General features: G+C 34.1%; 2 protein-coding genes across 3 annotated transcripts; one reads left to right on the top strand and one right to left on the bottom strand.

Annotated features, from left to right (window-relative positions):
* Window positions 1-1,217: 1,217 nt before the first annotated feature.
* LOC113107920 (keratin, type II cytoskeletal 8-like) lies at window positions 1,218-7,241 on the bottom strand. The gene is made up of 8 exons (XM_026270757.1): window positions 7,011-7,241; window positions 3,674-3,882; window positions 3,351-3,411; window positions 3,150-3,245; window positions 2,914-3,072; window positions 2,453-2,578; window positions 2,044-2,264; window positions 1,218-1,731 (listed from the first exon to the last, which is right to left on the bottom strand). The coding sequence occupies exons 1-8, from the start codon at window positions 7,239-7,241 to the stop codon at window positions 1,722-1,724; spliced, it is 1,113 nt and encodes a 370-aa protein (XP_026126542.1). The 3' UTR covers window positions 1,218-1,721.
* A 3,743-nt stretch (window positions 7,242-10,984) lies between these two features.
* On the top strand, window positions 10,985-20,459 carry LOC113107046 (ankyrin repeat and BTB/POZ domain-containing protein 1-like). 2 transcript variants are annotated; one of them, XM_026269186.1, is made up of 12 exons: window positions 10,985-11,240; window positions 12,379-12,441; window positions 12,529-12,584; window positions 13,331-13,475; window positions 13,553-13,712; window positions 14,782-14,827; window positions 14,910-15,026; window positions 15,872-15,984; window positions 16,940-17,038; window positions 17,246-17,413; window positions 18,025-18,225; window positions 19,101-19,254. In XM_026269186.1, the coding sequence occupies exons 1-12, from the start codon at window positions 11,185-11,187 to the stop codon at window positions 19,230-19,232; spliced, it is 1,356 nt and encodes a 451-aa protein (XP_026124971.1). In that variant the 5' UTR covers window positions 10,985-11,184; the 3' UTR covers window positions 19,233-19,254. The 2 variants fall into 2 exon arrangements, with proteins under 2 accessions (XP_026124971.1, XP_026124970.1); XM_026269185.1 differs by lacking the exon at window positions 19,101-19,254 and adding an exon at window positions 19,261-20,459 and having other exon boundaries at window positions 10,986-11,240.
* Window positions 20,460-22,414: the final 1,955 nt, after the last annotated feature.

Genomic DNA, 22,414 nt, shown 5'->3' with positions numbered 1-22,414 from the left:
AGATTTCTCTCCTACTTTCTCCAATTAAAGGTTAGATTTTTTCCAATTTAACAAATAGAACATCAGAAGGATTAATGATACAGATTCATTTTCACATCTGCCTTTGATCATTTTCATCAAAGCCCAGTAGGTGGCGGTAGATCAGTGAGTGATTCATTTACATGGACGCTTCTTGGTTGCATCAAAATTAATTCATTCTGATTGAAAAATCCGAACATACAGTAGTGTTTACATGAAAGCTGAATAAAGTTATCGGGTTGATATGTGTGTTTACATGTTACACGCTTCTGAACAGATTTACTCTTTTGACATGAGCATACTGCATGAATATGAGTTTCTCGCTGTTGTCACATACTGTATTTAAAAGAACATGTGATATTTATCAACATCGGATTTTAATAAGGAAACGACCAGCACATTAACTTTTGTGAGAAAAAAAAAAAAATGTTGAGTCGTCTGTTGATGAGAGTCTTCAACAAGGACTGGTGGGACTTTGTCCTGCTCCACTTCACAGTTGCTGGATGAAAGAGGAGTTTTATGATGATTAAACACTTATTTATGACACTTTATTTACCAGGAAGAACAGCTTGTTCTGCTTGTCATGCGTCATTATGCTAATTTTACATCACTGCACTTGTGCATTACTTTCCAGTTTCAGTTTTCAATCCAATCAAGTGTTTACATGTCCTCTCGCTCGGATTCTGAAAGGAATAAACCACCCCTTACAATCAGATCGAAATATTAGTCAAATATTAGTCAATTCAATCCGACTGACCTGTTTGCATGTGACTTTTTTATTCTGATTGTGCTTCCAGTCCTATTACGATTGGATTAGTAGGGTCCATGTAAACGCAGTTATTGTGTCATTAATTCAACTGATTTGTTCAAAACACGGAATCATTCAGTAACAAAACACAGCTAAGTGTTGCTTGGAGACTGTGCAATACTTCTGCTGTGATCCTTGTTCGGAAACTATTTTCGTTGGTGAAATAGAACAAAGCAGTAAATATTGTGTCTAAAATGTAAGTAACATGGTACTTAATTGACTACTGAACTATCTGTTTAATGAACTAAAAAATTAATGTAGCCTTTGGAAGCGACGTTTGATTATGTATTAGCTACTTTGCTTGGAATCTTATCAGGCCTGTTTCTGTCTTTGAAGTAAGATGACACACTTCACCACTGTAATACTTTTCTGTTATGACCACAGCTCTTCTCAGATGAAGACAAGATGCTTCAGATTCTTCAGATGACATTGAATCACATACACTTCTGTGATTTAAAGCTGTCTAATACACACTTACCCACACTCCAGAATTTACACAGCATTAAACAAGTGAAATAATCCCAAAGTTTTTATTTACACATTTATTTCTACATTATTAATTACATTTTACAACTTTTTCACTTTTAAAATGATTTGTAAAAGTTCAGATTAAAAATATCTAGTAGATATAGTAATAATTTGATCTCTATATAACAAAAAGAAAAACAATGACTCCAATTAATTGTAATAAAACATTGACAACATAAAAACCCCAAACTAGCCTATTTAATGTATGAGCAGGATGTGAAAGAAAAAAACTGAACGTAAATCTAAATTTTTGTCAGTTGCTTGCTAGTATTTCATTCAGCAGTGACAAGAAGGGATGAGATGACAGGAAGTCACATGTAGACTGTCAGATGCTCGCTGTTCATTAGCGTTTATGGGATGTTCACAGTCATCCAAGCCTGATGGGAAAAGAGATCAGATTTACTGAGTTTATCTACTTTTGACCACTGTTTTAGTTAATTCATAATTTATATAACGATATAAATATAACAAAACGTTTCAAATAAAATTATTAATATACTGGAATAAAAATTTAAATATTTAAATAAAATAATGATAATGATATATTACTTGAATTCTAAAATAATTATATAAATAATGCAAATATATACATATATATATAAAACAATAATATAAAAATTAAAAATAATCATATTTAGTAAAAATACTTTATTTTAAACTGAGTTAATTGCTTAAGCCCTACAGTTCACCTGTTCTCTTCTCCTTCCAGTAGTTTCCTGTAGGTGGCGATCTCAATATCCAGAGCCAGTTTGACATTCATCAGCTCCTGGTAGTCTCGAACATTTCTGGTCATGTCTTGTTTGGCTTTCTGCATTGCGTCCTGCAGTGCTCTGATTTGTTGTTTCGCGTCATGCACCGCCTCCTCACCTCTACGATCCGCCTCTTTGATCTGGTCATCCACGCTCTCACGCTGTAATGATATCAGAGAATTAACACAGCAGCAAAGTGTCACTGTACAAGCTGTTTGCATCCATTTACAGATCTGTGAGAGCACAGAAAGTCGCCATTGCTTTTACTGCGGATGCTCATGTTTGCTCAGGTGTTCAACAGCAGACATCAATAGTTGCTCTAATGAACAGATGTAGAGTATTATCTTACCTGAAATTTAGCCGAGGCTATCTCCTTCTGCAGTCTCGCTATCTGCCTTTTTAAATCAGCTATTGCACCTTTGCTATCTTTTATCTCAGTGTTACACTGGCGAGCCTGTGATGAGATCATATCAAACTGTGGAGGAAAACACAAGTATGCACAATTAATATCAAATTAATTGAATTCCAATTAATTTAAATAATGAAATGTATTAAAAATACAATATATATATATATATATATATATATATATAATTTTTTAAATAATATTGTAAAATATTTGTATAATAAATAAAGTATTTTAGCATTAATATATATATAGCTTCCTTTTAAGGACCCTGGCTTGAGGATGATCATATTTGAAGAGCATCTAAAAGATTGAAAACCACTGCATTAATCCATTAAAAATGTAATGACTATCTACTTAGGAAGGAATACAAAAAGTCAAAAAGTGTGAGGTGTGATCTTCACCTTGATCCAGGCCTCAGAATCCTTTTGGCTGCATGCCGAAATCTCCTTAAACTGTCTCTTCATATTATCGATGATCTTGTCCATGTCCAGCTGCCTGCTGTTGTCCATCTGCACCACAACGGACGTGTCCTTCAGGTCATCCTGCAGCTCACGGATCTCCTACAGAGAAAGAGAGGTGACGTGAAGCCCTCTGATTAATCTCAGCTGTTTCATTCATGTATGTGAGTTTACATTACCTGTTCATGGAAGCTCTTGAAAAATTTCAGGTCATCCAGGACTTCAGTTACTTGATCTGCCAAGGCATGTTCAACTACGAATACAGTATCCACATCCTGTCAGGACAGGTACAGTATACTTGTTAGTTTGGCAGATCCTTGGCATACTGTCATTATTTGTCATCTGATGCACTTCATCTTCTGCAACTAGATTTGTCTTACCCTCTTCAGAAGAACAAACTCATTTTCAGCTTTATCTCTGTTGTTAATCTCATCCTCATACCTGTTGAAGCAAACTGAATTGTGTCATACCTGTACAGATCTCTTGGTAACTTCACTCACTTCAAGTAAATGAAATCAAATACATTGATGTACTAAATCTATTACAAACAAATCTGAAATCATATTGAACAATGACTATAATTTGAAGAATCCTGAGACTAATATTAAGACTTTGCGCTGTGCTAATTATAGCATGAAACTGAACACTAATGTCTGGTTTCGAGTCGAGCTCAAGACTGAAGATGAAGTGTGTGATTACGGACCTTTGTCGTTGTTTCTCAGCCTGCGTTTGGGCATTCCTGAGCTCAGCGTCCAGGTGTTCTCTGTCTTTATTCACCCGCTCCAGCTTTGCCTGCAGTGAAGCGATGTAGGACTTCAGCATGGGCTCCAGTTTAGACTCAGGTTTGGCCTCATTCTGTAGCAGCTGCCATTTAGTCTCCAAAATCTTGTTCTCCTGCTCTAATTTACGGACCTGCGTGTGTTAAAGAACGTGTTATTGCTCAAATGTTGCTCTTACAACATAACTGAGAGTTGTTTCCTTTAAGGATCAACTGTTTCTCTTTAAGTTCCTTAGTAGTAATTAAAAACACAACAGACAATAGTTGACGTATACAGTAAGATAAAGCTATGAAATGAATGCGGATAGCCCTTTGGAATGAGAAATATTTGAGTTTATATTAAAATCTCAGATTTCTAATAGCTTTGGGCAATCTGAGGGCAAGTTGAGACAGAGATCTCTGCTGATGCTCTCTAACAGACACAAGTAACATAGTCTTTATTGGTCTTTTTCAAAGATAACTTATTTTTAGTTTTAGTTTTAATTCTCATCACTCTCATTTTTATCTCATTGCCATTAAGTAGTTCTTATTTGTGACTATTTTCTTTTTAAATATACTAAAAATACAGTTTTTCTCAATTGCTTTGGCTCAGTTCTCAAATGATTTTTTATTTCCCAAAACATTAAGTTCAGATCTCTTCTCGTTACAATTCACTTCTTTTTCACATCAGATTGGAATTTCTTATTGATTTGAGCAAATTGCAAATGCTTTGGCACATGTGTGCAAAGAGTACATACAACTGTCTGCAGTTTGGACAACAAATAATTGCATATGGCTTGTTGATCAAAACTGATGACTCGATTCTCAGTTACACTGTCAAACACTTCAGAACTTCTCAGACATTTTTATTGTGTAAGCCATCACATTCAAAACGATCTATTCAATTATCATAATTAGTATACATGAATGTATATTCTAAAATATATCTGACATTGACATTATTTGTAATGTCTGCTAAATTGGCACATGACCTCTAATTGCATTCGCAATCTAATTGCAAATTACCTCTAATATGAATCAACCATTTAACCATTTACGTAACCAATCAACTTTGGGAGTATATATATATATATATATATATATATATATATATATATATATATATATACATATATATGTAGATTGCCCACAGCAGAATCACTGCTGTAGAAGTTTTTGAGAATGGAGGACGTTCACAACCCTGAACTGCAGCAACATGCTCGTGGAAGAGCAATTGGAAGGCGTGTAAGAAAACAGAAAACGCGGTGGTGATAGAGGAAGAAATAACCGAGGAAGAGGTGGAAATAGAAGAGTCAGAGTTTTTTTTCCCCATGAATGTTATTTGTTGTTTGTGTGTTTATGGTAATACACAAATATGAAATGTAAAGTGAAATCTTGCTACTCTTGTTAGTTACTTTCCATGTACAGTAAATACACTTGTATTGTGTATATACACATGAAGTACAAAAATAAACACTGTAAAAATACAAATGTTCATAGACTTCTTTTTTTTTCTACATGCTATTGAATTTTCGCAAAACAAATATGAGATTTTTGTTTAAACCCTTAATTTGCATGGTTGACTGTGTTGGTGAAAAAACAACTAAACATTTTGACCAGTGTGGGTCACACAATGACAAAAATACTTTAGATTTTGGTGGCCTTGGCCAAATTATTGACACAATAACTAAGTTTTGAAGCATGAATTAAATGTTTTGGGTGAGTAACTACATTTTGCAGACATGCTATAAAGTTTTGAAGTTCCTACAAACAGTTGTGACATTTGCACTCACAGTTTAGAGAATGTGAAGACTGTTTCGAAAAATGTGCCAAAGCAATTGAGAAAAACTGTAAAATATAACTCACCTATTAGTTATTACAGTTTTTCTCAGTCGCTTTGGTACATTTCTCGAATCAAACTCACAATTTGCAAAACAGTAAGTGCATTTCTCAAAACAATTTGTACAAATAGCTAAACACCATGGATAACCTGCAAAAGCCACTCTCTTACTGAAAATCCTTAGTTCATCTCTCAAAAGTAAATATCTGTGTCAATGAACATGTCAGTGCCATCAGAATGACAAGTCCTTGTGTCATTGTGTACGGATAAGACAGTCAAATTGTTTAGTCATGTTGTCAATATAACAGTGTACTCCGGAGGGATGTTCTGATGTAAACTATGGCAACATTTTGGATGACAGTTACTGTATTGAACAGTATGCCATATGTTTATGTATGCCATATAATCATTTCAAAAGTACACATTTACACATTACTGTATGTGGGGTATTGACTGAAAAAGACTGGATTGAATTCCCAGTTACACTTTTACTAGTGGTCTGGCCAAAAAAAAAAAAAAAAAAATCATTTACAATGTCATTGTGATATTGAAAAGCAAAAAGAAATATGGGCACAAAGATGAAAATAAGTCAATTGTCAGAATGTGTAACTCTTGTGTTGTCCTCTGTCTATACAGAGCTTTCAAACTGAAGATTCATGAGATGAACCTTTGAGCTATTTCAGAGAAATGGTTTATCATTGGTTTATCATCTACTTTCTCTTCATTAGTAAATATTCATTTGCACAATTCATGTCAAATTGACAAAAAGTCTAATAATAATGTGTAAAAAAAAAAAAAAAAAAGTGTGCTTGGCACTTTATGACAACTAGATTAAACATTTTGCATTTAATGACTTATACAATGAACTAAAGCCAGAAAACTATATAAAACACTTTGAGCAACATGACATTATCAACTGATAATGTAGGAAACAGCAGAGAATTGTACATAATCATTTGCATGGATGTACCAAAGCATGTGCAACTTGTTCAAAGAAATGGGAAACTGCTTTTTTGATGTGCACAAGTGACACAATGATGTGAGAATTGAACAGGTAGTTTTGAGAATTTCAATTCTGATCTGAGAAATGTACCAAAGTGACTGAGAAAAACTTTAACTAATCTGGCTTCTAAGATAAAAAAAAATACTAAATACTTTTTTCTCTCTCTTTTCTACAGGTTATTACCAAATCTGGCTGCTGAGATTAAAAAAAAAAAAAAAATCAGTGCGTACATACAAACAAACAAACAAATAAATATTTATCTCCAACAAATACAGCTTCTGAGATTAGAATAAAAACTAAGACAAAACTCAGAATTAAATTATCTAGCATGTTCGGTAGATAGATAGATAGATAGATAGATAGATAGATAGATAGATAGATAGATAGATAGATAGATAGATAGATAGATAGATAGATAGATAGATAGATAGATGTCTCACATTATCGATGAATGAGGCAAAGCGATTGTTGAGAGATTTGATCTCTTCTTTCTCCTGGTTCCGCACACCCTGCATTTGAGGGTCCAGCTGGAGATCCACGGGAGTTAGGAGGTCTGTGTTAACAGAGACAGGCCTGATGGGGGCAGCAGCCAGTGCCATGTTCACCTGCCGGGGTGTTTGTGCTCCGGCGCGGGGGTAAGAGCCAATTGAGCGGTTACTGTAGGAGTTCATGGTGGACAGACAGACAGAGAGATGGAGAGGTGTGTTACAGACATCGGGTGCTTCCTGAGAACCTGGCTACTTATACACTGACAGCTGGGTGTGTTTTTGTGTAGAAATGAGAATATATCAGCATTCTTCACTCTGAAAACCTGTTGGGCTCACCAGACGTCCAGAGAAAACACACTCCACATTCAAGCACGCTAACTCAACTGAAACTTTGATCTTCCTCTGATAACGAGAATGTTTCCTGTTCCTGATTGTCTGAAATATGTGAATGCAGTCGGGCTGCAATATTAGCTAATACATGCTGTTGCTTTTGCATGTATTTCTTAATTTGTATATTTTGGTGGCATATTGTGTTCATGCAAAAAAAAAAAAAAGATTCAGTGCAATAATTACTAGATTTTTTCAATACAGTTGATTCAGTACAGTATTAAATAGTATTTGCATTTATATTTATCGCTTCTGAACAAAGTGCATTGATTTTTCTCATATCTTCATATACAAATCTGTTACATTTACTGTGTATATGCATCTTTTTTCAAGATGGAGGGGCATTTATGTACACAGCAATTGTGTAATTTAACAGCAAATATGTTTATGTGTTGTAATGTACAAGATCAACCATTTTAAATTATGTATTTATATTTACTGGCTGAGAATATAAGATTAATTATTATTTTTTTGTCTGCACAATTTGAGCCACATGTTCAGTTTAATGAGAAATTACTGTAGTACTCACCACAATAATTTTACAATAAATAATAATAATAAAATGTATTAATTATGCCTTGTAATGCACATTATAATGCACTGTCCAGGTGTTCTCTGGCTTTGATCTGCGTGTATTAAAGAATATTTTATTGCTCAAATGTTGCTCTTACAACATAACTGAGAGTTATGTTTCCTTTGAATTATCAACTGTTTCTCTTCAAGTTCCTTAGTAGTAATTAAAAACACAACCGACAATAGTTGACATAAACAGTAAGAATAAAGATATTAAATGAATGCGGATAGCCATTCAGATCACTTGATCGTGTGAGAACGGAATGAGAAATATTTGAGTTTATATAAAATTTGCTCAAATGTTGCTCTTACAACATAACTGAGAGTTATGTTCCCTTTAATGATCAACAGTTTCTCTTGAAGTTCCTTAGTAGTAATTAAAAACACAACATACAATAGTTGACATACAGTAAGAATAAAGCTATGAAATGAATGCAGATGGGCAATGCTTTGGGCAATCATGGAGTTATGAAAATGTTTAATGTTAATACCTTGGAGAATGTTAAAGGAATTGAAAGTAAAAGCAAGTCATTCTCATCTCTTTACCATGTCGCTTTATTTAACATTTCTCACTTTCCCACAAGGCAATAGCACAATGGCAATGCTCTGACAAACCTCTGCTAGAAATTTAATGGATTTTTTGCACCCACATTTGAACCTGACTGTGTTAAACACACCGCATACTCAAGAACATCAAAGCAAACCCTCAGCTTACATTAATGCATAATATCAGAAAAATGATTCAGCTGAAACAATTGTGTGTACATGTGAGTTTCTCTGTTTTTTTCATCAATCAAATCAATAAACATAAACCAGCTGTGACGAGTGGGGCGGGGCCGAGGGATGTGGGAGGAGCGTGGCCGGTGGAATGATTGGGAAATCAGTGACACCTGCGACCCACCGCCGGTCTCAAGTCCCACGTAGGAGATGGAAGGATACAAAACTGGAGCGACGACAGTGAAGGATGAGAGAGGACCAGGCCTGGGCATTTAGTTGTGTTTGCTTTTTATTTGTGCACATCAGTCATCCGTGAGGGGCTGATGCGCTGTTTTGTGTTTATTTTTGTCATTAAAGTCTTCAGTTGATTGTCCGCCGGTTCCCACCTCCTTCTTCCTGAAGATTATGGATTTTTTATTATTACAGTGGTGCTGAAACCCGGGAGAAGGAGGCGGGTACTAGTATGAATTCATCATGTAACATAATATATTACATTATTCTGCAACATTTTGTATTTGTAATTAAATTATTGTTTGTAGCAACTTAATATCACATTTTAATCATGCTGATTTTTGGAGAAAAACTGAAATGGCACTCTTATTGTGATGATTAACTACAAAAAATGATATAAATATATACATTTTCTAAACCCCATATCTTGAATTTTTTTATCTTTCACATGCATTCATAAATGCATTTGATTACACCGATTAATGCAGTGAAAGAACGCACTAAAACTGCACATGCGCACTAGTATGACTTCATCATGTAACTTTACATTAGCCTAGATGCATGCACTGTTTAAAATGATTCGCGATCCCCAAACTGACTCAAATGATTCGTGAACCCACTCCGAACTCCTGAACTGACTCAGATGATTCACGCCCTGAACTCCCAAAATGACTCAAATGATTCGCGAACCCGCTTTGAACTCCCGATCTGATTCAAATAATTTGCGAACCCGCTACAAACTCCCGAACTGATTAAAATGATTCGCGAACCCGCTACGAACTCCTGAACTGATTCAAATGATTCGCAATCCCCAAACTGACTCAAATGATTCGCGAACCCGCTTTGAACTCCCGAACTGACTCAAATGATTCGCGAACCTGCAACGAACTCCCGAACTGATTCAAATGATTCGTGATCCACAAATTGACTCAAATGATTCGCAAACCCGCTCCGAGCTCCCGAACAGACTCAAATTATTTACGCTCCGAACTCCCAAACTGACTCAAATGATTCGCGAACCCGTTACGAACTCCCGAACTGATTCAAATGATTCGCGATCTCCAAACTGACTCAAATGATTCGCGAACCCGCTACGAACTCCAGAACTGATTCAAATGTTTCACGAACATATACATTTACGTACATAATAAAACCCAATATAGGAACTAGAACTTAATAATAATAATAATAAAACTATATAGACATATTGAAAATGAATTTAATTTTTTTTACTAAAATGTAATTTACTAAAATAATAAAATAAAGCCTAATGTAAAAATTTACAAAAACTATATTAGTGTACGAATTATACTTAAATTACACTGCAAATAATAAATCAAATTCTGAAAATGCATGCATTAATTACATAAATCAAATGCCCAAATTCATTTTATCATTTGAGGGGGCACAGACAATAGCAAAATTTATTATTATTATTATTACAAAACTTGAAGAAACATACAGAAACGGGAAGCGAGACATGACTATATGAATATATTCCAACAAGATGCAATCCAGAAAGTAAGAACAGAAAACAAATATTCTTCATTTGTATATGTCCAATTATAGCATTATTGATACATAAAAGTGCAAAAATAACTTATATTCTTTTAGAAATTATGTCATAATACATAAAAACTCTTTTTGTTATTTGTAAGTCTAAGAGATGAAACAAGAGAGTTCAATTCAGCAAGAAAAGAGGGGAAAATACAAAATAGATTAAAGCCATTTTTGCTTATTAACTAATAACTATGCATTTAATATAAGAACATTAACAACATATTCAGCCAATTATAGCTTTGGTTTTTTTTTATAATAAAAGATAACATATCTGAGGCCGAGGGTATGGACACATTTGTAAGGTTTGAAACAGAGGTGCATAAGTCAACCCATAAATTATTGGTAACACCACAATCAAAAACTATCTCACAAGAGGACTCTGGCGTTACGCTGTTTATATTCCAGCTGCGTCTTTGAGAGGGGGGCGCTGTTGAGACGCACGCAAAGCTCTACTGTGCGTACACTAATCTGCTTCCTGTTTACGTTTGTTGAGCACTTTCTCAGAGCGAGAATAAACAGCAGACTTCACAAACTGTACCTGGAAACAGGCTCCGCGTTAGTTTTGTTCAGAGCCCTCGCTGTCCGCGCGCCTGCAGCCGATCCTGTCTGTTAGACAGGCCGTTTCAATGCATTTCAGACAAGCTTTAGCGCCGCGCAGATGGACGCTGTTGATCTGTTTTCAAGCTGCAGAAAGGGCGACATTGCCAGAGTGAGGTCAGACAGCTGATGGCTTCTTGTTGTTGTTTTGGTTAGAAGTTTCGCATGTGGACAAATGTGCCTGACCTATTTATTCTGGAGATATTTTGTATGCAGATATGCACGATAAATGAATATGGAAAGTAATTTGCACAGCCTACATAAACTCTACACTTTGATTCAAGTTAGCGTACACTGACACAGTCATAACTGAGCAAATATGCATCATTTTACAAACTTCAGATAAATGTGCATATGTAAACAAAAGTGCAATAATGTTTATGCGCATCTTAGCAAATGTGCATGCATTATATAAAACAAATGCATTTCGTATTTGTATCAAATGATCTAGACATTGCATGTGCTTAACTGAAACAAAACCTGAGTAGTTTAAATTTCTGATTATTTATATATACAGTCTAATCTGTTTTTAGATACTGTATGTACTCATGTAAACAAACGTGCTATATTTTGGCTACAGTATCTGAACACATTTACTTGACCTGTATTATCTTTTATTGGCTATATAGATGCAGAATATAAATATAGAAGCAAATATGCACAGCCTATCAAATCTCTTAATTAAATAAACACTAAAATAGTCTCTATTTATATTTAATCAAATGTGCATTTCCTATGTATTATCGTGAGACTGCATATGTGTAGCAATTTGCACGGTCTGTGTATAGTGTTTGGAGACTGTATATGCAAATCTAAGCAGCAAATGTGAAGTGAGCTTAAACTATATAACTTTTAAATAATCTGCATGCTTGTCTAAGCAATTGTGCATGGTATATGTGTTATGTCTATACTTTATGAACGTTCAGTAGTCAAGATTCCATTACATTAATGTATAGAATTGTACTTTTCAAACACCTTTGATTAATGGGTATGCATAAGATATCAGGGTTGTTTTTCGGTGGCAGTAATGTTGTGTAATATTCAGAAACCCGATGTGGCCTCAGAATTAGAAGGAAAAACATGTGAGTCTGACAGATAACATGTTGTCACTTTATTGGCTCACAAACTGGAATAACTGTACTCAAGTCTGCTGATTTCTTGTGTTCAGTTCTGAATGATGTTTTTTATTATTATGTTGGATGTAATGTATCTGGTCTCTGCTTTATCTTTTGTCATTTTTTCCTGTCTTCTCCAGATACCTGGTTGAACAGAGGGATGTAGAACTGAACATCAGAGATAAGTGGGACAGCACACCTCTGTAAGACTGCTCACTAAGGCTTATCTCCTTTTATTGTCTGTTGTAATGAAGTCTCTGTCTGACATCTCTCTCTGTCTCTGTCTTCAGGTATTATGCGTGTCTCTGTGGACATGAAGAGCTGGTGCAGTACCTGCTTGCCAATGGTAAATGTTGTAATGATCACTCATACCTGACTGGGCCATTCTAATCTGTATTTAGTCAGATTTGCACAATTATGGTACAAAATAAAGCCTGAAACACTGAAACATGTCAGAAAAGTTCATTAAAAAAGTAATATTATAAATCAGTTTTCATAATAAGGTCTGAGACCTGAAGACATTTGTTTGTAAAAAAAAAAAAAAAAAGTCATTAATTCTCTAAAAGTTTTTTATTTATTTTATTTATTTATTTTTTTACACAATTTACAGTAATTCCATGATCTTTATTTTTGTGGGGGGGTGGGGGGGCAGGGTCTTGACAATTATTAACAAAAATTATAAAATAAAAATAAAAATAATATTTATTATAATAATTTGTAACACTATTACCAAAATGTATGCATGGCTAAAGAGTTTGTGTGATTTTTATTATTATTATTATTATTATTATTATTATTATTATTTTATTAATATATTTGGTGATATTACTGGACAGAGTTGAATTGTAGATCAATAGATTATGTAATTTTTTTTATATTATAATTTGATTTATATTATTCAATCAAGACCTCAAGATGTTTGATTGCTTAACTTTTCATGCTACATGCTCTAACTAGATAATAGTTTTTCCGTCATATATAATCGCTCTCACTAGACTGTTTTTCCTCAGTGATATTTGTTTTAAAGGAATGCACTGACTGTATCACTAGTATTTGTGAAAGTGCATCACAGGAATGTGTTTGCTGTTTCAGGAGCGAAGTGTGAGGCGAACACGTTTGACGGCGAGCGCTGTCTGTATGGAGCGTTGAGCGATCCCATCCGCCGCCTGCTCAAAGAGTACAAGCGCATCACGGCGAAGGCCATGCAGAGAGACTACTACGACCAGTTCCTGCAGACGTAAGGACCACTAACACACACAAACACACACCATGGTCACTTTCACTGACTCACTGATTGGTGCTTCCCCCTTGCAGGCTTTTAGAACAGGGAAACTACAGCGATGTGACGTTTATGGTGCACGGTGAGATGTTCAAGGCCCATCGCTGTATCTTGAGTGCCCGATCAGAATACTTTGCCCACATGCTGGAGACCAAGTGGAGGGGGAAGAGTGACATTACCCTCAAACATCCACTGGTAGGCGCTGTTTCACTGCACACAAATCACTTTGACTGCATACTGTCCTTCTGTGCCACATGCATGGAAGCCCATTATTTTATACTTTTTTTATATAACACTTTTTATATAATAAAAAAGGTTATTGTGACTTTTTAATCTCAAAATGTAGACTTTTTTGTTTATACTACAGAATTAAAAATCAATTTAATTGACTTTTTCTCTCACACTTTTTTTTCAGAATTGCAAGTTTATATCTTGACGTTTTAAATGTATATTTAATAATTCTGACTTCTTTCCCTCATAGCTCTAAGTTTACAGCTTGCAATTACTTTTTATTTAAAAAATTTGGAGTTTACATCTTGCAATTCTGATTTTGCGGAATAATAATTAAGAATTTTTTTTTTTTTACTTTATTCGACAGTTCTGACTTTTTTTTCTTTCTGTTGCGAGTTTATAGCTCACATTCCTGACATTTTTCTCAGAATTGCAAGTTTTTATCGCACAGTTCTGAATTCATATGTCAAAATTCTGAGGTATGAAGAACTATATGTGATACAAACTCAATTACCTTTTTTATATTCTGTGGCATAAACAGGTTTCCATACAAATGATATTATGTCAAAGGAGCCCAGATGGCATATTATTTGCGATGCATACTTTTTCATACACTTTTTCTTTCACTTTTTTTCTGAATAGTAAGTTCTGCCACCTTTTTATAATTTAGGATTAAACATGAAATCATGTTAAATTTACATCGATTAATTTAGCAGATGCTTTTATCTAAAGTGACTTACAGTATAAATGAGGAATACAATGAGCAATTCATTATAAACTAGAAGTGCTTATAGTACAACATTTCAGACATCATATACATAGGACAGTAAAAACTAGAACTGGGAAGGATCAAGAAAATAATTTTTCTTATTCATCATGTTTTCTTCAGAAGGTGTTCACATCTTCTTGAGCTGCTTTAATTATCTTCTCCCCAGGGTTGTCTTTAATTAAGAACAGACTCTTATAACCTTTTACTTCAGCACGTTTCAAACGCTCATGTTCCTGATGTGTCCATTTGAATTCTCTTTTCCAGGTCAACCCTGCTGCCTTTGGTGCAATCATGCAGTATTTCTACACTGGTGAGCATCAGAGTTTGTGGGTGGTGTTAGTACTCTGGTGGCAGACGGTATTATAATTTCACCTCGTGCTGTCTTTTTCCAGGCCGTTTGGATATAGATGTGAATTACGTGGAGGACTGCAAGCGTTTGGCGAAACAGTGCAAGATCAGCGAGCTGATTGAGGAGCTGGAAGTGAAGTGCAAACAGGTCTATGAGTTTGGTGAGGAGCGTTGTGAAGCTACACTGAAACTCATGATGATTCATGTTAATGTACACCTTGAAAATTCACTTCACTGCAAGGTGCTCATAAAAAGTAGATAACTGCATTAATAAGTAAATAAGTAATACTGCTGTTTTTACTGTTATTAAAAAAGCTTCTTCTGCTTACCAAATCCTAAAAACAGAAATACTGGCAAATATTATTACAATTTCAAATTCCTGTGATGCACAGTTGTATTTTCAGCTTCATTACGCCAGTCTTCAGTGTGTCACTTGATCTTTCAGAAATCATTTGCTGCTCAAGAAACATTTCTGATTATTATCAGTGTTGAAAACGGTTAATATATCTGTGCAAACCTTAATCTTTTTTTTTATTCTTTGATGACTAGAAAGTTCAAAAGAACAGCATTTTTTGAAATAGAAGTCTTTTGTGACATAAATGTCACTTTTGATCAATTTAATCAATTAAATGAATAAAAGTAATAATTTCCTTTGACGTTTGAACAGTGAAGTGTTTATGGGAGGTAATATTGCTTTGTGGCTTTAATGCAGCTGTTATTTATTCAAGAAATTAGATTAGTATTTATCTTAAACAAAATATTGTTTAATATTATTTAATGAAACCTTATCCATTACGCAATGTTAACATGTTGAACCATATTTAAAATGAATAAATAAAAAAACAGTGTGATGATAGCATAAAAAAACACTCAGCTGTATATATTTTGTATGTTTTATTTACCCCCCCCCCCCCCAAACTGGGGGTCAGTTATTTAGTGATGGGTCAGTGAATCAGTTACTTTGCTGCCGTGAATCATCTAAACTCTCTTGTTCTCTCTCTGGCAGTGTCTAATAAGCCCGGGACGTGTGTGAAGGTGTTGACTCTGGATCCTCATGACTCTCAGCTGCAGGATGGGATGGCTCTGCTGGCTGACAGCGCACTTCCTGCCGAGCTGCGGGTGAGAGGAAGCACCCAGTCACACTAGATCCTTTTATCACCAGAGCCAAAATTCATATGTGAAGGGTCTGTGGCTGCTTGCATTCTTTTTTTATCTTTTATTATGGGATATGTGGTTGCCTAGCAACTTGTGGTATAATACATAATATTCAAATGCCATTCCCTGTTGGAGCTGGAGGCTCCCTCTCCTCATGGAGAACAAACTTGCCTTCAGGACCTATAAATACCATCATGAAAATAGTATTTGACATTTGAAAAAAATAAAAAATAAATAAAGGCCTTTACAGTTTTCTCATGAAATGCACATCTGGTGGAGATGAGTTTCTGGACGCAGTTTTTAAATGCTTACAAAAATTGCATTGTATTTATTTTTGTGTATCTCCATACACTAATATTCAAACATTCGGGGACAGGAAGATTTGTTTTGGAAAGACATTAATACTTTTATTTAGGAAGGACACATTAAATTGATCAAAAGTTACATTGCACTACATTTAGCAGATGCTTTTATCCAAAGCGACTTACAGTGCAGTCAGGCTAATCAGCCTTTATTTTACCAGTATGTGTGTTCCCTGGGAATCAAACCCACAACCTTTTGCGCTGCTAACGCAATGCTCTGCCACTGAGCCACAGGAACATGAAAAAGTGACAAGTAGAGACATTTATAATGTTCCTAAAGATTTCTGTTTCAGAGTACAGCTGTTCCTTTGAGCTTTCTATTTGTCACTGCATCTTAAAAACAGGGTTTAAGCAGCATTGATGATAATCATAGTGTTTCATGAGCAGCAGATCAGTATATTGGAATGATTCCTGAAGATCATGTGACTTCATGTGAAATTCAGCTGCGCATCACAGGAATAAATTGCATTTAAAACATATTCCAGAAGAAAACTTAACGGTATTAATAGTTGAGAGTATTACCGCGCTGATGAAGTCTCTTGCTGTTTGTTCTTTAGGTTGGATACGGTCAGCTTCCTTTCGATCTAACTGATAGTTTTCCCAGTTACCCTGACATCTGCTTCCGGGTGGAGGGCTATGACTTCCTGTGTCATAAGGTCAGTGTTTCTCGATGATCATCGAGTGTTGTACGTAGGATGCTCTTATTATTTGTATATCCCACATGCAAATGAAGATATAAATTTAATATCTGTTGGCTACGTTTTTAATTACTCAAAATGAATTTTTAGTATAAGTTGTGCTTTAATATTCTGTTTGTGCTTTGATTAAAAAGGGATGAAATGTGTTTGTGTTTAAATGCGCAGGCGTTTTTCTGTGGTCGCAGTGATTATTTTAAAGCTCTGGTGGAGGATCATTTCAGCGAGGGGGAAACTCTGCAGACTCATCCCAGGATTCCCGTCATCACCCTTCATGACGTGTCTCACGATTTGTTTACAAGAATCCTGTACTACATCTACAGTGATAACACTCAGGTACACACAAACATGCTCACATCTACTGTAACACTAAACCTTAACAATCAGGACGCGACCAAAGACATGCTTTAGAGTCGTTCTGGCATAAAAAAAAACCCCGATATCTACTGTTAAAAGCTCAGTAATTGAAATAAAGCAGAAGTAAAATAAAATACTACATGTGTTAAGTACGAAGTAGAAATATAAAAATTAACAAAACGACTGAAATTCAAAAACAAACTGAAAATGTTAAAATAAAAACAGAAGTAAAAAATAGAAGTAAATGATTTGAAGTACAGCTGAAATAAAATAAATAAAAATAAAAGTATATAGACATAAAAATCAATAGAAATATTTCTAATATTAAAAAGAAAATGTAAAATATAAAAAAGTGTATAAATTACATTTAAAATATGAATATATCAAAAATGTAATATTAATATTTAAGTTATATTTTAACCTATATTTAGAAAAAAAGGTATTTTTAGATATGATTTTATATGATTAGAGCAAACTTCATAAGGGCATATTCTTGTACTTTTTTTTTCTTTCTGAAAACTGTCTAAATTGAAAAAAAGTGAGTCCAGAGAGCCCCTTTAAGGCTGTGATCTTGTGTGGTTGTTCTCCAGCTCTCTCCTGAGAACGTGTTTGAGGTTCTGTGTGTGGCTGACATGTACCTGCTGCCGGGACTGAAGCGTCTGTGTGGCAGGACTCTGGCTGTGCTGCTCAACCAGGAGAACGTGCTGCACATGTGGAAGACGGCCAAACTATTCCGGCTCTCGCGTCTGGAGGACCAGTGCACTGAATACATGGCCAAGATCATAGAGCGGGTATGTGTTCGCTCTCAAATATGCTGCTTATGAGCAAAAATCACCTTATTTACATTCAGAATTAATGTCCCTGCTGTTATTGTGGACCACTCATCCAATAATTTGATTATTGTTATACAAATATTTAGAATTTTGATGATAAAAATGGAAACAATTTAAAATAAAAGTAATATTTTATATAAATGTAAATAAAAAAATATTGTTTATACATATAAATTGATGTAAATATAAATATAAAATATAAATTTAATAAATAGTATAAAAAAATTACATTGTATATTTATATTTGTTTAATATATAAATATATGTCATTATATATAAATATTATTAGTATAAATATTTGAAATATATAAATGTTTTATTTAATAACAAAAAAAGATATAATTTTATATTGAAAATATATTTATAGAATATAAATATAATTATTTTAAAATATGCAATATGTAAAAAAAATATATTATTTTATGTTAATTGTTGTTAAATGTAATTTTATTTTCATGTTATTTTTTATAAAATATATGAAAATAATAGTTAGTATTAATTAAATAGAAGAAACTTATATGATATTAAATGATTTAATACAAGTTTCATATTTGTATAACATAAGATATTAATATATAAATATATTTTTAATAATTATATTATAAATGTCCACTCATATTAATGTGGCAGAGTAAAAAAGAGTGTTTAATTTTATATAAATATACGTTTTTATTGTTAAAATATAAATATATAAATTATAGCTTCATATTGTAATTTTTTTTTAATCTAAATATATATATATATAAATAGGTCGTTTTTTAATATAAAAAGACATAATGAAAAATAAAATATTTTATCTCTTTTAATATAAATTCTTCTAAACAACAACGCAGACGCAGCAGTGTAACCATCTGATGGATGAAATCAGGTCCTGGCCTGTTTTCTGCCAACTGTTCAGGTTCACTGGAAAGTCAGATTACAGAAATTGTGAATATCATCATAACTTAATTCTCACCATGGATTAAGGAGTTCATGAAGTGAGATTTGTTTCAGCTGGTGGAAAGGCCAGAGTTTGCTGACATGATCAGAGAGGATGCTGGGAATGTGGCCGCCAGGCAGGAAACAGATTCCATCCCTCTGGTAGACGAGATCCGTTTCCACATCGCCAGTGACGTTCAGACGTACAGCGCCATCGAGGAGGCCAACCAGAAACTGAGCGCGCTGGAGCTCCTGCTGGCCAGCATCGGCCTGGAGTGCTGAGAAACACAAACGCTCACCGAACGCTTCACATGCACAAATAATCCTTAGCAAACTAGCACCACGTTAGCAGAAACAAACTAACATGGTCGATTCTAACCAAAAACATGCATCATGTTGCAGTGGCCCGTTGTGATGCAGTGAAGCTGCCTGTCTTCATTTGTTTCTGTTGGTTTTTACTGAACTAAAAGAGAGATGAAAGCTTGACATTTCCCCAGTAGTGAGCTTTCTATATCAGATCAAGTTCTTCCTGATATCTGGACATACGCTGTTCGTTCTTCCACATGCGTCAGGACAGATGTAGCAGAATATTTTACAAGCTTCATAAGAAACGTAAAGTTGGAGTCAAAATGATGCTGTTACATCACTGAATATGATTTGAGCCAGTGATCAATGATTTGATTCAGGAACGAATGATTTATTGACATGCATTAAAGAAAAGGAGTGCATTGATAAAGTATCATTTTTGAGATGTTCATGATAGGACTGACGATATTGAAATCATGTTTTTTGATCCAAGAGTGAATTACGAATGCGTTCTCTCTGGTGTTTGTGTGAGAGTTTGGTATTTGTTCAAGCAAATAGATCATTATTCCTGCTTTGAAATGTGTGTTCACTTACAAATGTATCTTCCAGCACTGCTGGAGAAGTTTTCCAGCTTTGCATCCACACACTTCTGGTAATATGCATGCAATATTTGCACAGAATTACTCAATGATATAATCAGGATACATGCTCCTAAAGTAGGCTACTCCATATTTCTCCACCTAAATATTTTTTCCTGCATTGCTTCGATTTGTATTTTATTTCATAGTCTTTTATTTATTGTATTTTATGCTGCTCTTAAAGCATATCCTGTGCTCATGTGCTCAGCAGCTCTTGGTGAGTTGTGTGTTTTGTTTCTGTGTTTCCTTTCCTATGATTTATAGTGGGATGCTCTGACTGAATGGGATGTAAATAAATGAGCAAAAATAAATCTTATTTAATGTACATATTACTTGTGGGTCTGTTTGATTTACCTTTGGAGAAGTCTGATAAGAGAACTCTAGGGGGAAAAATCTATTCTGCATTTTTAAATGTAATAAAAACATCTGTTATAATTAGAAATAGTAGTATTATTCGGGGGTTTTTTGTTTTGTTTTTGATATTGTTGTTTGTTTTGCTTTAATAACAGCAACACTCAAGCCAAATTTATTACACATGGTTTAGTCATTGTAAAGTAATATTTAGAAATAAATGTATTTTATTTAATACATGGTCATTATTACAAATGTTATTATCTGTATATTTTGAGTAAAAAGTGTCTTGTTTTTACATTCAAATTATTGTAAATTGTATTGTGAGCATAGTTAAAATGAAAAGCTTAAAATATTTTAATAGAAAAATTACAATTCTGAATACATCAATGAAAATTTGAAAATATAGCATTAAAAACAATAATCAGAGCATATATATGTATATATATATATATATATATTATATATATATATATATATATAGTTAGAATTTCCCTTTAATTTTATACAAAATTGTTATTACAAATGTTATGTTTTGTTTTGTTTTTTGCTTTATTGATGTCAACACAACCAAATCTGTTTACCGTATTTGTATTAATACAAATCTTAATTTTGAGTAAAGAGTTGGAAATATGTTGTTAAAAAAAGCATACATTTCACAGTATATTTGTGTTTCCTTCCTCCTTCCTTTTATTCTTTGAATGACAACAATCAAGCCAGATTTGGTTCAAATCAGGTTTTTTTTTATATATAAATGTATTATTATAAACTGTGCTGTCAGCACATTGAGTAAAAAGCTGTTTTTGTTTTTAGTTTAAAAAAAAATCTAAGTATGTCAATAAATGTTTCTTCTTTACATTTCAAAAATAACATTTCAAACTAGAAATGGTGTATTAGTAACTCATTTTGTGATTGAGTTTTAGTTCGTTTATTTTATTTATTGATTTATTTTTACGTCCTCAAAATGTCTTTGTTACCACCTTTAAATTAAGAGTCCAAATGTCCGGTGTGGTCCCAGAGGTTTGGGAATGTCTGACCTATCTTTGATTTATGAGCTGCTGTAATAATGTAGTCCTGCAGGAGGCGCTGTGTATAAGCCCAACTACACAATGGCACCGAAGGACAAAGCTTCATATGATTACTTGGATCTTATCCATATTTATCGCGTTTTCGTCAAACAGTCATGTTTTACTGTAAAGCGTTATATCAGTTGTAAATGTTCCATAACTGGACGTCCCAAAATTTTGCTTAAATCAGTATTTGCGTGTGGCAGGATTTCCATAGAGATAAGCGCATAGAGATAAGATCATATTTAACGCATTTGATTGGTGCGTTTAAAACTGCCACATCCTAAAATGTTTGAGAGAACGAAGAGAAATTTCTTAAATTAACAAACAATACAGTATGTCCCTCCTCGGTTCTAACGGCTTGGAAACCTCTGAAAACTCCTTTAAAATACTCGTTTGCTGGAGTTTGGTAACTTGTCAGAGCATCAGTCTGGGTTTTCATGTTTCTCCAGGCAACAGGAGGCAGGATTACCATGACAACCGACTCTAGTGAGGGATGAAGGCCTGTCAGAGCAGCATCTCTCCTGAGAGCCGTGTGTGTTTGTGATCCCTGAGTCATAACCTGACAGCCTGGATCTTAACCCTGAAGATACTAGACCTATACAGCCACAGCTCGCTGAGCTCAGGCCAGACCTGCTGATGTCTTACTCTCACATCAAGAGGAATAATAAACCTCCAAAAACACATTTATTTGATTCATATGTGCTATTACTCACAATTCATCAGATGCTGAATACTTTATAAGTACTGCTGAAGATTATAGAATCTTACAGAAGGTTATAGAATTGTCTATAAATGAATTTTGCATATATATATATATATATATATATATATATATATATATATTTTTTTTTTTTTTTGCATCAT

Source organism: Carassius auratus, chromosome 8 (genome assembly GCF_003368295.1).
Source record: "Carassius auratus strain Wakin chromosome 8, ASM336829v1, whole genome shotgun sequence".
Lineage (NCBI taxonomy): Eukaryota > Metazoa > Chordata > Actinopteri > Cypriniformes > Cyprinidae > Carassius > Carassius auratus.
Note: the sequence above shows the minus strand (reverse complement) of the source record. Positions and strands in the feature narration are given on the sequence as shown.